Source organism: Mauremys mutica, chromosome 2 (genome assembly GCF_020497125.1).
Source record: "Mauremys mutica isolate MM-2020 ecotype Southern chromosome 2, ASM2049712v1, whole genome shotgun sequence".
NCBI lineage: Eukaryota > Metazoa > Chordata > Testudines > Geoemydidae > Mauremys > Mauremys mutica.
In genome coordinates this window covers 75,691,672-75,708,939 of record NC_059073.1, presented here as the reverse complement: position 1 = coordinate 75,708,939, position 17,268 = coordinate 75,691,672, and the positions used below count along the sequence as shown (strand labels likewise).

The 17,268-nt window shown below is 41.5% G+C and overlaps 1 protein-coding gene across 1 annotated transcript in view; it reads left to right on the top strand.

Annotated features, from left to right (window-relative positions):
• LOC123364773 (chloride channel protein C-like) overlaps positions 1 to 17,268 on the top strand; it is a 104,716-nt gene that overhangs the window by 45,218 nt on the left and 42,230 nt on the right. Inside the window, exon 12 of the mRNA XM_045007151.1 lies at positions 13,885 to 14,051. Coding sequence (XP_044863086.1) covers positions 13,885 to 14,051 — 167 coding nt within the window. The remainder of the gene's footprint in view (positions 1 to 13,884; positions 14,052 to 17,268) is intronic.

Here is a 17,268-nt window from a genome sequence, read left to right as displayed (position 1 = left end):
TCTCATGTGCCCCCAAACTGAATTGGTCCAGAGTTCAGGTTGCCCATTGGTGCCTCATGCTCTTCCAGAGTGTGGGGGTGGCTGACCTTGAGCTTTTGAGGATCAGGTTGTAAGGAGTTGGAGTAATGGGGTGTAGACCTCTGAAGAGCAGGAGATATGAGGTTGGGGTGCCTGCCCTCCCCTACAGTGGGGCCTTAACTTTCCCTCCTGGAGCTGGCAATAGCCAGTGGGAATGGTTTAGAGAGGATGGTGCAAAGATTAAGAAACTACCAAAGTGGGTGTGGATTCTCTGTCTCTTCAAGTCTTCAGATCCAGACTGGATGCCTTTCTGGAAGATACGTGCATGTCAAACACAAGTTATTAAGCTCAGTACAGGGGTAACTGGCTGTTATAGAGAAGGTCAGACTAGATGATCTAATGGTCCCCTGTGGCCTTAAAACCTATAAATCTTGTTTTCAGAACACTGTCCCAAAATGAGAAGTGTTGGCCTCCTAGTGAGACAGGATGGGATTCCCTTCAGAGGTCGTCATGCCTTTAAAAAGCAATAAGGTTCGTGGTTAACAGGTGTTGCCTGATCACAAACACTTCCTTCAGGAGACGAGTGTTCTGCTTTTGTTGCACCAGCAGTCCTTGTTGGCCCATTGAGCAAGTGCCTAGGCTGAGAACTGACCCAAGGTCTCCTGTATGGTGAGAGCAGCACAACAGTTACTGACTGTTTTAAAATAAATGAGTTTTATGTTTATGATAGACCTAAACAGGCTTGCAGTTAAATACAGCAAATAAAGTGACTGCAAAAATGGCATGGCAGAATTCCATGTTTATAGAGTCAAACGGGTTAGGGTGGGTTGCACATTTTATATCAAAACTATTTTCTGACAGAAAATTGGTTTTTTGACTAAACAGATTATTTTGCAAGAAGTGTCTGCTTTCCATGGAAAATTCTGACTATTCCTCAAGAAACTGAACACTCAAACATTTTTATTTGGAAATACTGCCACAGTTCCTCACTTGAATTATGGTTTGGTTGTCTCATTTTACTTTGTTTACTGGGCTCCCCAGCCAGATGACATCTCCCATGATACTCCATGGCTAGAGATTTCTGTGATATAGCACAGAGGAATAGTAAGGGAGAAAACTGTGGTCCATCATGGGACATGTAGTCTGGCCAGGGAGCTCAATCTACAGAAAAAATGGGAGCACAGGAGGCTCTGAAATGATAATTTCCATGAGGGATTGCGACAGCATTTCCACATCAAAATTTTGAGTTTTTGATTTTTTGACAAAAAATGAAAATTTTTTGCAGGGAAAACAGCTGATTTGTTGACCAGCTCTAACACTGGTACCATAAATTTTTTTATAGTTTAGATAAGTGGGGGTTTTCCTTATCTTCTGGCCCTGAAAACTCAACCTGTGATCCAAAAGTCAAACTGGCTCTTATTGGTTCATGCATAATTACCAGTAGAGAAACGTCTCTACAGCTAGAATAGAATTTAGTTAAAAATTGAGTAGATATTGCAAGCCAGAAGAAAATCCAGGTTTGTGTTTTTGATAGTGGTACACACTTGGCTACCTGAAATAAAATGCAGTAACATTTCTTTTTGTTAGTTAAATAAGTAGACATGATTCTGCATTAGAAATAGACCAAAATCAAAACTCAAGATTCAAAAATCCTTGTACTGTGGGAAAGTTCAGACCTGGAGCTGGTTTTTGCCATTCAGATTCATCTCTGCTGTAAGTACGCATTGAAAACAGAACTGTAGTGTAGGAAGATATCATTGTATAGTCACTTTTCTGACCATGGCTTACAGTAGATTTAAAGGTTATTTATCAAATGATCTAATATATTCCACTGTATAATTATACATTTGGGACATGTAGTATGAAAATTCATGAGAATTTACTGTGTAGAAGTTACTTTTAATTCATATCTTCTCTGTTTTTAATTTCTTTCAAATTACAAAAAGCAGTTGGATTCTGCTACAAACTAAATCCTTGCCAAATGTAATTTGTTTCCAAATTAAATCAATTTTGAAGCTACATGGTCATAAAAAGTATCTGAAACCATTAAGCTATATTTTATTTTTAATTTATGTAACTCTAGAATACAGACAAATTTTTTCCAAATTTTGAGAAAATGAATTATTTCTGGGACAAAGTCTGGTACAGCAAGTTTCTTTCAGCGTGGAGTATTTATCATCATCAGAATTAAAAAGCCCTGGGGTTTATAATACATATACTGGCACACTCTGCAATATTGCAAATGGCCAGGGTTCAGTATGCTGAACTCTAGAGCTAGTCAAAATATTTTCAACTAAAAGTATTTTTATAAAAAATGGGGTTTGGTCAAAAATTAAGGTTTTTTTTGGTTTGTTTTTGTTTTCTACAAAATTGTTCGTGTTTTCACTGTTTCAGACTACCAAAAAGAAAATGTTTTGTTTGTCTCAAACTCAAATATTTTTGACCAAAAGGAAAAAACTTTTCCCGAGGGGATGGGGAATCACAATGTTGTGACTAGTTCTACTGAGTTTCCCTCTCTGGCCTTGCTGCTCCTCCTCCGAGACAGGGGTAACTTAGCAGATGCACAGCAGTGCTCTTGTGAATGCAGAGTTGAGTTCTCTTGTATTTGCTGTCCTGCTCAACACTCTTTTGTACTTACACATGTAACATTGTACAAATGATGTGCAGAATCAAGACCTGCTCTGGGTTCAGTTACATGGTCATGAAGATCCTATGCCTTGCCTACACTAGAGTTTCCAATGGCAGTAGTGTGACCATAAGAAATGTCCCCAAATATGCCAGTGGAGGTTCAGTCTGAGAAGTGGTCATTCCAGGTCAGAGCATATCAGTGAAGAAACTTGCACTGCTGTGATCAGTGTTCCAACCACGGGAGCATCTTTCCTCCTTTCCTGTCTGTTATTTACTTTCTACAAGCACTAATTTTTACTAATGCTTGGGAAGATGAATGGCACTGAGCAGTGATTTGGGAGACATTGGTTGAATTACTGACTACCACGTGGACTTCCCAAGATCACACAAATCTAGCCCATGTGGTAAAATGGAGAAAATAGTACTTCCTTATCTCACAGGAGTGCTGTGAGGATAAACTCCATTAATGAGTGAGTTGTTCAGGTACTAGGGTGATAAGGGCCATGTAAGTAACTAGGTAGATTTTTCTTTTTTTTTAAAAGACGTGGGTGGGAAAAGAGCCCCTATCCCATACATTGATATATAACAGCATCCCTTATGGAAAAACATAAGAGAACATTATAAATGAACGTTAGAAGATGCTATCAACAAAAACGTCTTTAAAACATTTATTTGGCGGTCAGGCTTGTTGAAAGAGCTGTATTGTCTTTCTGTCCTTCCAGCCCAGTTTTAACCTCACACCAGCCTCCTCAAAAATGTTTTATATTAAAACGGCAGGCAGTACAATGTAAACAGCTTCTAGATGCAGCTCTTTCTGCCAAATGTAACACTAAGCCCCAAAACGAAATGGTAAGAGAAGAATGCATTTGCTCGCAAGGCTCCTCTTCCCCTTCCTTCTCCTTGCCTAGGAATGCTGCACCCAGTTCTGAGGGGACGCAGACAGTGAGAGAGAGAGAGAGAGGGCTGTAAAAGGCTTTCCTCACTGTCCTGATGGCAACACAGGTGTGTGTGTGTGTGTGTGTGAGAGAGAGAGCGAGAAAACAACCACCACACACCTCAAGACAATGAAATGCATTAAAGGGAAATCAAACTGACTGGACAAGCGCATCAGCAATCTTGAGAGAGAGCAGTAGGAAAGAAACTCCTGCCGTTAAGAAAGAACTGTTTTGGTATAAATAAATATTAGATGACCTGGAAAATAGGTCACGTAGAAATAATATGAGGCTGCTGGAACTACCTGAGGGCTCAGACACAGGCACTGTAGAGGATTTTCTGCAGGATTTGCTAGTTAAATCTCTGGAGCATGAAGCATTTCCTGCACCACTAGTCATTGACAAGGCACATACTACAGGGACCTCACCCAGAGGCTGCTTTTCGGCTAGCAAGAGCAGACATGCATCCACTCCTAAGACAAGATCAAATTTTGTTCTCAGCTATGCCCATGTAAATATAGAGATACTTTTTTGACTTTTATGGAGTTACTCCAAATTTACAGTGGTGTAACTCAAGGCCAGATTTGGCTCAGAGTCAGGGTCCTTCAAGCAGCCAAATATTTTGGCAAAACCACCACCAAGGGCTCTGCACTGTTGTTTCCCTACTAGTTTTGGTTGGAAGGTTTTAAAAAAGTGCAAGTCTTTTGAAGAAGCAAGGGCAAGCTTAGTGAAAGAAATCTTAACAACACCATATTTTTCCTACAAAGCTGAGAGTGGATTTTTTAAGGGAAGCATCTTCTCTTTGCTGACCCAGAGGAAGTGCTTACTTAACTGGAAACTCACCCAGCAAGTTCTTCTCAGGGCTAGAATGTCTAGTGAACCAGCCAGTCTCACTAAAATACTTTAGGGCTCAATTAACACTTTACCCCAACACCTTAGATGCTTCACAAAAGTTGTGTTGATGGGGTCTGGTTTCCTGTCACTCAGTTGTCTGATTTTTCAACTATGGGAATTTAAATTATACTATGCTACTTAGACCTATTCTCTAAAAATGTCTTGGCCTTCAGACATTCATGGTAGGACAATTGTTTTGTTCTGCCTTCTCTTTGCTGTCAGGAGGAGCTACTATAGTTCATCTTATTCCAAAAAGCAGCACCAGAGCCTCATAGATTATGAAGTCTAGCACCTTTTATAAAGAAAGGGTGACATGCTAGTGTTTATGCCCCAAATTTATGCTCTAGAATTATTTGAAGGAAGTTCTAAAGCCTGTATTATACAGGAGGCCAGGCTAGATGATCACAATGGTCCCTTCTGGCTTTGGAATCTCTAAATCTATAAATGGAATTAACTCCAGTTTTTTTCAAATTATCCACACTTCAGAATTGCCATTACTGATCTTTACACTTCAGGATAATCACAAAACCTCAAATATATTAATGATATACAGAACTGGATTGCTGCCCCTTTTCTACCCGAGAAGCTAGTCAAAGTTTAGGGGCCTGGGGATATTCCAGTTGGGAGTAGAAACTGGTGATAATCAAAGGTATGTCTTTGATACATTTTTTTTTAACCCAGAATGTACAAAGTCCTGTTTCTCTGAACTCAGAAAGAATCAAATAGCAGGAAACAGCTTCTTTTGCTCACAGCACCACGAACACTCGTCAGCCAACACCAGACCCAAAAGCACATTCTCTAGCTTTTTCTAGGATCACACTGTGCTCACAGGCTTATTCCTCCTCTGAGTCTCTCTGTTTACATCAGCTCCTCCTCCCCAATACTCAGCAAAAAGCCCTCCCCTTACAGTCCAAAACTCCTGGGCAGGATCTATTAGGCCTTGTTTTAGATGTGGGCTGTTAACTGTCTCATAACTACTGTATCTGAAGTGAAGGGTGCATTCACACATCAGTTTGAACAAGGTTTTAGGTCAGCCCATAACAAGGTTTAACCCGGCTCATGACAGGGGCATTTGAAAGGTTCTGGTTTCAGTACTGCTTAAATTGGACAGAGATCCACTCCTTACTCCTTCCTATAAGCAAGTAATCCCTGTGAACGATTTAAAGATTTTTAGCTCAATTGCAAGGTAGGAGAGTTGAAGGGTATTTACCTGGGTTAATATACAATGCCCAATCTGGGTTTATTTAGTACAGGGGTTCTCAAACTTCAATGCACCATGACCCCCTTCTGACAACAAAAATTACTTCATAACCTGAGGAGGGGTGAAGGGTGGGAGCAAAGCCTGAGCCCCACCGCTCCAGGCAGGGGGGCCAAAGCTGAAGCTCAAGTCAGGAGACCTGCAACCTGAACTGAAGCGCCATTCTTCTTTTAGAGAACTGAGCTTTGTCAGACCCCTGGTTTTAGATATTTGGGCTACACATTTGTGGGTCCTGGAGATTACTTGTCTCTAGGATGCTAGAGACGCCTCACTCCTTTCCACGGCCCAGGAATTGCTGAGGACCTGCGAACTCTGAATAGAAGAATCTTCCTAATTGTGCAGTTCTCATAGCATTTGTAATTTGGCATGAAGTCCTTACAAACTGTAAATCTACTCAGGGTGTGTTGCCTTTGTGGAGTCTGATGCACAATTCCCATATGCGAGATGCTTTAAGAAGTAATCTTTTTCAGCAGCGCGAGGAGCTGGAAATCATAACTTTTCAGGACCATTGTGACAATAGAGTCTTTTGAGAGGATTTATTATTCTTGCTTACTATATCTCAGCATCCCATTTCTACAGCTACCTCCAGCAGAGATGATTTATTAAGGAAGTGACTGACTTTACAGTTCTTAATCTGTTTTTCATCAGTTTATGCTTACTGAACCACTTAGAGAGTGAATTTTTATCAGTATGTAAGAATAAAGTAATAAACATACTCATTTACAGACTAATTTGAAGATGAATGGTGTCAGAAAAGAATTCCTATTAATGGACATGGTCTTAGACAGGATAGTTTTCTTTAAAGATGAACTGTCCTGAACAGGTATCTGTTCTCCAAATGTTGAAGACAATTACACAGAGAAACTAGGAAACCTGCTTAGGGGGTGTCCCTACCCTGAGAAGGCCTTCCTCATGGCCTGATCCCAAATTAAAATGGGGGGAGTTTGACAATCCAACCAATAGTCAGAAGTGTTGTAGATATATTATTATTTGGGAGAGAAGATGGCTCAAGTGCTTTGCACGAAATTATGAAGAAATTATGAAGAAATTATAAAAATACATAACCTGATCATATCCTATATATAGCTCAATAAGTTTGTTTACTGGAAACTTTTGATGCAAATCTCTGTACCCCATGAGCTGGTACTGACATTGGCAAATACGTTTAGACTGGGGTGGCATAGGTACAACCATTACTGCTTTAAAACCTTTATCCTAAAGGAGATATATATATTCGTGTTATATTGGGGTAGAGGTGTATCATTTTATTTATTTATGTGTGTGTGTGTGTGTGTATATCCACACACATATATAAACACACACACACACACACACACACACACACACACACCGCTACACCTACACACACACACACACACACATATATATAAATAAATAAAATGATACACCTCTACCCCAATATAACACGAATTCGGATATAACACGGTAAAGCAGTGTTCTGGGTAGGCGGGGCTGCGCACTCCGGAGGATGAAAGCAAGTTCGATATAATGCAGTTTCACCTATAACGTGGTAAGATTTCTTGGCTCCCGAGGACAGCGTTGTATTGGGGTAGAGGTATTAAGTGGTCATATCACAGTCTTGTTGGCATTTCCTCCTGGAAAATGAGAGAAATGATCAAAAGGTTTCTGTTGACTACAGAGAACTGAAACAGCTGCTGAAGCTATAAGTGTTTTTTTGGCTGCATTCAGCTCATGGCAGCATATGCTTAAAGTGGAACAGCTCTGCTTCCACTTGTCAGAAAAGAGATGCTTTCCTTGGGAAGTGTTTGCATCTTTTTCTGTAAAATTTTGTAGCGTGATGGTCTCTAAGGGCATGCCAAGTGCCAGTGTTGCTGCCCAATGCCATGGGATTTAAAGACCTAGCAGGACTAGAATGCCCATTGCTTAATTCTCCCCTGAAGCGCTAAATTGTCTTATGCTTGTGAGAGGCTGTTTGTTCAGTATCTTCCCAAATTCTAAACCTCCAGGCAGGTGAATATTATATTTGTAAAGAATAATGATGAATTCTTACAAAGGATTCCTGCCTACCATGGACAATGTTCTGTAAATCTGGGGAGGGAGTAATTTCTGTCCCTTCCTTGATTTCTGCTCAATGAGGAAGGCAGCTTGTATGTTTGAAAGAATAGTCATATGTATTGCAGTCACTTGCATCTTTCCTGTTCATGAATGTAATCGTGAACTACGCCTTTTCTGCATTTGTGATAAGTGTAAATAAGAAATGACTATTCACTAGAAGAAAGTGATTCATTCCTTGTGACTGCGTGTGTATTACTTTTTCATGAATGGAAATAAAAAATCTTTGGGGGAAGTGTTTTCTATATCAGCAACCTTGAGTAGTATGAAGTTCTATTGTGACTGTATTCACAGAGGTAAAATAAAACCCAGAAACATGTTAACTATAGTTTGATTGAAAACTGGGGGTGGTTTTTAACAGCCTGTTTTAAGTAAACTGCATCTTTTAAAATTTCCTGAGCATCTGCCCTCCTCACTTTGATGTGTTATGCCTGGTGATGCTGTTAATAAAATACATAAGTATGTGTTATGTAATAAAACCGAACTAACATGAATGTCACTAATGGATTATAATGATGTGGAGGCCTGGGAAACTCAGGGCCATGAAGCTTGCTGAAAAGTGACATGGGTAACAAAAGGAGATATTGTTTTGAAACATTTTGCTAGTAAACTAATTACATAGCAAAAGCAGGGTGAAACTTACTAGCTTGCTGATCTATGAAGTGCCAGCTCAGAGTGCTTCTATACTCTATCTGGCTTTGGGCAAAGAATTTTTTGGCATGGCCTGTTGCACCCAAGAGATCAAAAAGAAAAACGTTTGGCTATATATTAAAAATGTGTGCCCACTTTGAATATATATGTATATAAAACTAAATTACATCTTGCAGAACTCCCCTAAAATGCTGGTTGGAAAGAATATGTAAGTGTTTTTGTTTGTTCTTATCTTTCCTTTGCTTCCATGTCTTTATCTTGTTCCATCTCCTACTTGCTTTTCTGTCTCTCTCCACACGCCACAGCTGTTCTGTTCCCCCTCCATGCTCCATGGCTCCTTCTATACTGTAATTAGCCTGAAGATTCTACTGTCACAGTCTGGGCAGGCATAATGATCCTCCAGCCTGGGCCAAAGTTCCTTTTGGTGCAGGCCCAGGGCTGGACTGAGTTGCTGCTGTTGTGCACTTTAAGGCTCTATACTTTGAACCTCTCAGCAGCAGGGGGCAGTTGACGCTTCTCTGAGCTGAGGATGCTAATAAAGCGTTGTTAGGAGTGCTGTATGTCAAATATTGGATCACGTGAATCCATCAGAGGTTTTACAAATCAAGTTCTTTGCTTCTTAAATCTTACTGCGAGACCCCCAATTTGTATCATCACTTTGCATCATCATCACCACCACCAGAACTTTGTCCTTCAGCTGTATGTTTTTGACTGGTTTTTGCTGTTGCATTTCTCTGCAGTTAGTGACATTTTTACAGAGTGATTGTTTTATTGTACTCATGACACTGTACCCTTGTGCTGGACACCTCTGTGTGTTGTGACTCCTTCCCCGTATATTGCAATCAAATTGAAACTCTGTTTGTTCTAGCCTTGTATTCTGTGTGCCTTTGTGTGCATTTTTAATGAGATGCACTTCAGTCTTTCACTGCTTGCTAGGGTGACCAGATGTCCCATTTTTAAAGGGATGGCCACTCCTGTATTTAAGCCCTCCTGCAGGTGTCCCGACTTTTTCTTAAAAATGGGCAAATTGTCCCGTATTTTCTGTCTCCCCCCCACACCAGTACTGGCAGGTCCTGATGCTGGCTGGATTCCTGCTCTCCAGCCGCTCACCCACCAGCACTGAGTGGCGGGGTCCAGTGGCTGGTGCTGGGGTGGGTGTGCAAGGGAGCTGGTGGCAGGGCAAAGATGCAGCGCACAGGGCTGACCACTTCCTCTGCTGGTCCGTCAATGCAACCCCAGCTGCGTGCCAGCTCTCAGCCAGCAGGGCCCCATCCCCGTCCCATTTCCAGTTGGGGCTGTCTGCACGCTGCAGTGGATGGTGAGTGTGGGCAGGCGCCAAATGGCTGCCAGTTATGTGTCTCCTCTGCTGCCCACCCATTGTCACTTTACATGCTCCCCCCACTCTGTCCTCTCCTTGATTTGCCCTTCACCCCTTATAGTCCTGTTGCTCCTCCATATCCCACCCAGCGTTGTGCGTTCCACTCACCAACAGGATCCTTCTTTTTTCCCACTGCCTATGGTGGGGCTGGCACCCGGGGAAAACCCTCTGGCCCGTGTGCATGTGCCAAAGCCCCGCACAGCACTGCCACGGGAAGCCTCTCTGCCCTTCAGCTAAGTTCTGGAGTGGTGTGTGTGTGTGTGTGTGTGTGTGTGTGAGCGATTTCCAGCCTGTTCCTGCCCCAAACCTGCAGCCTCCAAAGCAGCCTCTGGGGCACCCTCTTCACCCCCCCTTCCGCCCTGGGTCCTGCCTCCAGGGAGCACGAGGCTGCTCCATCCCCTAGGCACCCTCCCCTGCTGAGTCACCTCTCTGTCTGAGTTTGCTGAAGCCCCTGTAGTCAGGTTCCCTGGGCCCTGGTGTACAATGCATCCTGAGGGCTTAACCCCTTCCTGCCCGCACTGTAGCCAGAGGTGGCTGAGTTATGTAGGTGGCCAGCAGCAGCCTGGAAGTGTTAGCTGCCTTTCGAGACTGTGAAGGCAGGAAGGGACAAGCTGTTTCCAGCCACATGGCAGGGTGGGAGTGGGAGGTGGGGAAAGGGGAGATGAGAAGAGATGAGCTCTGCAAAGACATGGGCCAGGTCATCGCTTCCCCTACTCCTCCTCCCCTGTGGCTGGAAGCAGCTCCCATCCCTTCCCTCCTGCACAGTGCTGAAAGGCTGCTGCTGCTACATTCTGGTGTGAATCCTGGGAGAAATCTGGGGGGGGGGCATGTGGCCCTGCGTGCCCCCCCATGTGCTGCCTCGGGAAGACGTGGCGCCAGGTACCAGTAGAGGCGGGTCAGTCTGGGGACCCAGTCAGGCATGAAGAGCGGAGAGCGCTGGGTAGGTAGGGTTGGGTAGGTCCATCACCTGTGTGAGGGAGGTGTACAGGAGTGTGTGTGTGTGGGGTAACCAAAAACAATTTGTTCTCTAATTGCTCTATATGTTAACTAGTCAAATTCGTGTGACTATCAGGCCTTTAAGGAAAGCATCAATGGTCTTACTTGGCATCTGGTTTGTTAAAAAAGAAAAAGTGCCTGTATCAAGTGACATTCTTGCACAGATCAAAGTTTCCTTGACATTTATGAATTACTTTGTTTAGCAGTTTGCTCTCCCCTTCATATTTCCACTTTGAATGTATTATGATTCCCAAGGCCTCTGATATTTTTGCCTTCCCCATTTTAGCTTCAGTACCACTTGCTTCCAGGAAAATTTCAAAGCACTGTAATCATCTCCTTCAGTTCCCTTATCTAATGAAGATTCAGGGGAACTTCATTTGCTCTATTTTTGCCAGAGATTTAGTTTACGTCTGCCTCCATGTAATAAAGATGTGACATGCAAGAGTTCTGGTTACTGACCTGTCTTTATTAATTGGCCCCAGCCATCTGACATAGGCCTGTCTTATCAAAATTAATATCTTTATTGCACAACAGTAGTTAGAATTCACAGACTCCAGTGGCTAATGTTTTTGCAATGCACCATTATAGTGAAGGACCTGAACCAAACCTCTGGATCACAACACCCCAGAACTCTGGGAAATTTCAGATCTGCACCTGCACTTTGCAGCTATGGCCCATTATTGCAAATACCTTTTGCCTATTTCAGTGCATATCTTGTCTGCTGTATGTTGAACAGTCTGCCATCTGCAACTGAAAGAAAGGAGAAAGCACATAGGTTGAAATAGAGCCGAAGAAGGGATTAAAAACTAGTGAACATAGAAATCTTAATATTAATTATAAAGCAGGACTGTTGAGATCTAGGCAATTTAATGAATGAGATCTCAATGTATTCGGAAGAAGATTATAGATGATGGAATCCATGTTGATGTTGACGTATGAGAATTCAACAAACACTGAAGAAGAACATGTGTATGTGAGTTCAGACCAATGCAAGAACCACAAACATGCTTATATGTGGGACAGACAAGATTGTCCATAACCATTGTAGGCTAAAATTTTGTAAATATTATAAATGTGTAACTGAAACACTTAGCAAAATTCTTCATCTGTCCTTCATGAGGAGTTCTTTAGAATTTAGTAGAACTAATGATCTTTCTATAGAATTATAAACCAATGTAGAGAATGCTATAATGTAATGCTCTATTAAATTCTATATGGTGACTTAAGACTTCTATAGGAACAATACCATTCTTTATTGCTTTTTAAAATAGTTTCTGTAGAATCCTGTTGGTTTTATGCCTATTAATTCTATAAAAGCTTTTCCATAAAGGAGAATAGCAAGATGCTTTTTAAATAGCCTTAAAAGAAATCCACAATGGAGTCTCCTTCCAAATGACTGAGTTGTGGCACATAAGATGAAGCAATTTTAAAAATCCCCCAGTTGCTGTTTTTCTTTTAAATGACATTTTACTGGTGTTTTAAAAATAAAGCAGTTGGGTTCTAGGCTTATGAAGACGTTCAAAGAATGCTGCAAAGTTATTAGATGTCATATTAAGTATGTCCAATCAGAAAGGACAGTCACATGACCCTGTCGTAGAAGGTCACGCATACCACACAAAACCCTTTTCGTGGTCTTTAAATCACCCTTGATGATATGATTTGGAACACAGAAACAAGGGCAGGATAGGGGTGAGAGTGTAATCATCGGGCAAATGTGTTAAGGCTACCAGTTTATCAGGCAGGCTTACTGACGTTCTTTGAACACAGTTTTTTGGGGGGGGTCCTTATTATCCTCTAGCCGATATTGCAGTTTAACAGATACTATTATGCTGTAATTCACTTTATCTAAAAATGAAGTAAGGTCTTTGTGTGTGTGTGTGTGTGTGTCTGTCTGTCTGTCTGTCTCGCAGCACACTGGGAAGGAAGTTTGAATGGAAAAGAAATGAAAAACATATCTTTAGAATGTAAGTGCAAGGGAAATAATGGTCAGTTGGAGAATATGGAGACTGGATAAAAATTACTGTTAGGAAGCAAATGTTTTAAAAAGAAAATTTGCAATGGAATAATGCTGTACTATTATCTTAGCCAGCATAAATATTTGTTAATGGCTCAGTTGTCAGTTAGGCATAAATTGTATTGGTTTCATCCATGTCACTTTTTTTATGATGCTGCACTGCTGTCCTGTAACCAAGAGTGTCATCTTGTATAGTAAAATGTAGTTAGTGTTTAGAAAGAAAGGGAGAGTGATTACCTTCAGTTTATTCTTACTAGATTTTTAGACTATTTTATGATAACACACTGTACACACATACATCACGCATCTACAGTCTAGTCTGCAATTGTCAGCCCTGAGGTTGGGGAGAATGAGGAGCAGGGTGCTGTTTTGCTAGGAAAGAACTGCCAGAGAAGCATGCCTAACCATGGGGAAACCGATTCAATATTTGTAGCTGTAATAATGTCCCACTGCCAGTGTTCTTCCTCCTCAGGTTTTGTGTGTCTTGAACCTGGGCTTCTGCTAGGGGCTTCTTTTTCCCTTCTCCAGCATCCTCTAGAATGATGTCCACCCCAGGCAGCCTGTACAAGGAGCTTGCTCTGTCAGGAAGGAGAATTGTGGGGAAACGGTCTGTCTGCCTAATCTATCGTGAAACCAGCAAGAAAGGAAAATTATTAATCTGATTTGTTTGTTTTTCTTTGAAAGTATTTGTCACAGTGGCAAGGCGTTACAAATCTAGTTGCTCCATCTCTCCTTACTCTGGCCCAATGAGAGAGATTGTCATGAGCCACTTGAAATCTAGGAGTCAAATGTATTTTAAATATAAGTGCAGTTGTTAAAGGATGAGGAGTTCACTTCTACTTTCAGTGGGGAAAGAGAGCAGTGCCCCTCCCCGCTTCCTTTTACCTTAACCCCTATATTATGTCCAGGAGTTGGTGGTCTTGTTCCAATTCCCACTGGATATGCATCACAGCCATCGCTAGCACTGTTCTCTCCAAATATGTCAATAAAGTAACAGAAAGTTCCTCATTCTCCTTTTCAGGTAGAGATCACGAACGATGTACAGTCCTTGCTGCTTGTGATGCTGGCTGTCATGGTGGCCAAGATGATAGGTGACTGGTTTAACATGTCCCTGTATAGCTCCTTACTGAAGCTGAAAGGCATTCCTTACTTAGACTCCGAACCTCTTGCTAGCCACAAGAAAAACCGGTGAGTTTACTAATTTTTCTGGTGTTAAAAGATTATGGGCCTAATTCTGCCCTCAGATACATGGGTGATCTTGGTTAATTTAGGACCTGATGCTTTGGAATATTGAATAAAGGACCAAAGGCAGGGCTTGTGCCATGCAAATACCAGGGACCAGGGGTAGGCAACCTATGGCACGGGTGTCGAAGGCAGCACTCAAGCTGATTTTCAGTGGCACTCACACTGCCCGGGTCGTGGCCACCAGTCCAGGGGGCTCTGCATTTTAATTTAACTTTAAATGAAGCTTCTTAAACATTTTAAAAGCCTTGTTTACTTTACATACAACAATAGTTTAGTTATATATTATAGACATAGAAAGAGACCTTCTAAAAGCGTTAACATGTATTACTGGCACGCAAAACCTTAAATTAGAGTGAATAAATGAAGACTCGGCACAGCACTGCTGAAAGGTTGCCCACCCCTGCCATGGACAATGCCATGCAAATTAAATTACTGTGTTCAATACTCGGATATTACCGCAATACGTGCTCTAGCAATGCCTAAGCTAGCTAAGTAGGCAGCATTTAAAAGAAAGGTCTGATTGGTCTAATAGAGATTCTGTGAGACTTGTGAGGGAATCATGATAATTTTTCTGGTTTGGTTATTGGCTAATTTCTCTGGCTTGCTTATTGACTAATGTGATTCTTGTCCTGGAGCATAGGAATTGCTATGTCAGATCAGACTAGTATTTGGTCTAGTGCATTAGTCTGTCTCTGACAGCAGCCACTGCCAAAAGCTTCATCACTATAGTGGACACTTATGTAATATCTGACCCATAGGAGGAAGTTATTTCCTACAGGTTGGCTGCTGTTGCAAGGCATGAGGTTTTATAGCCCTTATATTTTTATGTTGTCTAATGTAACTGTGTATTTTTTCATTATCCATATAAATTTCAGTTTAATTAGAAGTCCCCTTGCGCTTGTACTACGAGAGAAGGTAAAATGGAGTGTCTGATTTACCTTCTCTGTACCATTCATTATTTTTCTCTTCTGAAACTAAATCCTTGTTCCACATAATATTTGCTAACCAGGAGTAAAGTAGAGCAATCATGAGGAAACTATGAGGGGAAAAAGTGAAAGTATTTATTTATCGATCTGGGTTCTGACTGAGATTATGTCTACACTTTGAGTTGGAGGTGTAATTCCCAGCTCAAAGAAGCATACCTATGCTAACCATGATTGAGTTAGTGCTCTAAAAATAAATGTTTCTGCAGCAGTGCTAGCGGTGGGAGGGGTTAGACGTCCTAAGTACTTGCCTAGTATCTCGGACAGGATTGCACCTTGGATGGGTAGTATCTCCTGCCACGGTGGCTACACTTCTGTTCTTAGTGCATAAGCTTGATCAGAACTAATGCAGGTATGTCTACTGGAGCTGGAAATTATACCTCCAGCTCAAAGTGTAGACACCCAAAGTTTCTTTCTGTTTAACAGACTCATTTGAATAATATTTTGCCAGGTCCAATAGCTCTTCATAAATGGCTACAGCTGTATTACCTATTTCCTCTAGTATTATGGTCCATTGGACAGTCTTGATTCCTCAAAGGAACCTTTGGAAGAATCAGAAGTATCAGTGATTCTTACTGTCCATGCTTTGTTACTTTTGACTGTCATTACATTTGATAAAAAGTCTTTATCAGGCACAGGGGTTACTAACTGCATTTGATGCAAGAGAGAGCTAGCAATGTGGTAGGAGGAAATAAAACAATCTGCAAAATTATGGATGTCCTATGTATGTAACATGGCAGATAAAATAGAGCAGAAAGGGAGATAAAGTCTCCCTTGATATTCCAGTCGGATGACATGGCCATGGAAAGAATTACATCTAGTTTTCCTGGTTCAGAGTGAGGTCTCATACATTTGAAGGCACAGACATAGAAAAATATATCATCTCAGTCATTTCACTCCCACTCTGTTCCCTTCCCTCCTTTTCAGTCTCCTCCCAGAACTATTTTTTTAAAGAGCTTTTTGAAACAGCTCAGTTGCTCTGCATATTAATGTTATTTTAAATAAGACACAAAAGATAGCAAGGTCAGTAATACAGAAACTAGTGATGAACTTACCTTGGAAAACAACTGATAATTTGCATAGCTGAGTTATCTACACACACACAAAATTAAGACATATCTGGAATTGCTTTCTCAAAAGCCATAATAAATTCCACTTGGCTCTTTCAAATAAAACTGGAAGGAACTTTGACTATCTACGTGCAGATTTGGTCGCCCCTTATCAAAAAAGATGTATTAGAAATGGAAAAGTTACAGAGAAGGGCAACAAAAATGATTAGGGGTACGGAACAGCTTCCATATGAGGGGAGATTAAAAAGCCTTTTCAGCTTGGAAAAGAGACAACTAAGAGGGTATATGATAGAGGTCTATAAAATCTTGACTGGTGTGGAGAAAGTGAATAAGGAAGTGTTATTTACCCCTTCACATAACACAAAAACTAGGACTCACCCAATGAAACTAATAGCCAGCAGGTTTGAAACAAATAAAAGGAAGTACTTCTTCACACAATGCACAGTCAACCTGTGGAACTCATTGTCAGGGGATGTTGTGAAGACCAAAATATAACAGGATTCAAAAAAGAATTAGATAAGTTCAGGGAGGACAGGTCCATCAATGGCTATTAGCCAGAATGGTCAAGGTTTCAACAGCCTGCTCTGAGTGTCTCTAGCCTCTTTTTGCCAGATGCTGGGAGTGGACGACGGGATGGATTGCCTGATGATTGCTGACATTGGCCACTGTGGGAAGACAGGATACTGGGCTAGATGGACCATTGATCAGACACAGTATGGCCATTCTTACATTATAATAACTTCTTATTTGGTAATGGAGTGGAAATGAGGGAAAGAGAGAGGTCCTACATTTTTGGCCTTTGGCACCCATAGCTAAAGAGGCCCAGCTTGGGTCTCCCCTTTCCCAGTACATCATAGATGTTAGAGATGGAAAAGATATATTGTATTAGCTCATCTAGTCCCTTAGGAACATAAGAATGGCCATACTCGGTCAGACCAAAGGTCTATCTAGCCAAGGATCCTGTGTTCAAACAGTGGCTGGTGCCAGATGCTTCAGAGGGAGTGAACAGAACAGTGCAATGTATCGAGTGATCCATCCCTTGTCCTCCAATCCCAGCTTCCTCCGATGGCTGTTATAATCAATCTCCAGCTAGAAGATGTGTCAAAT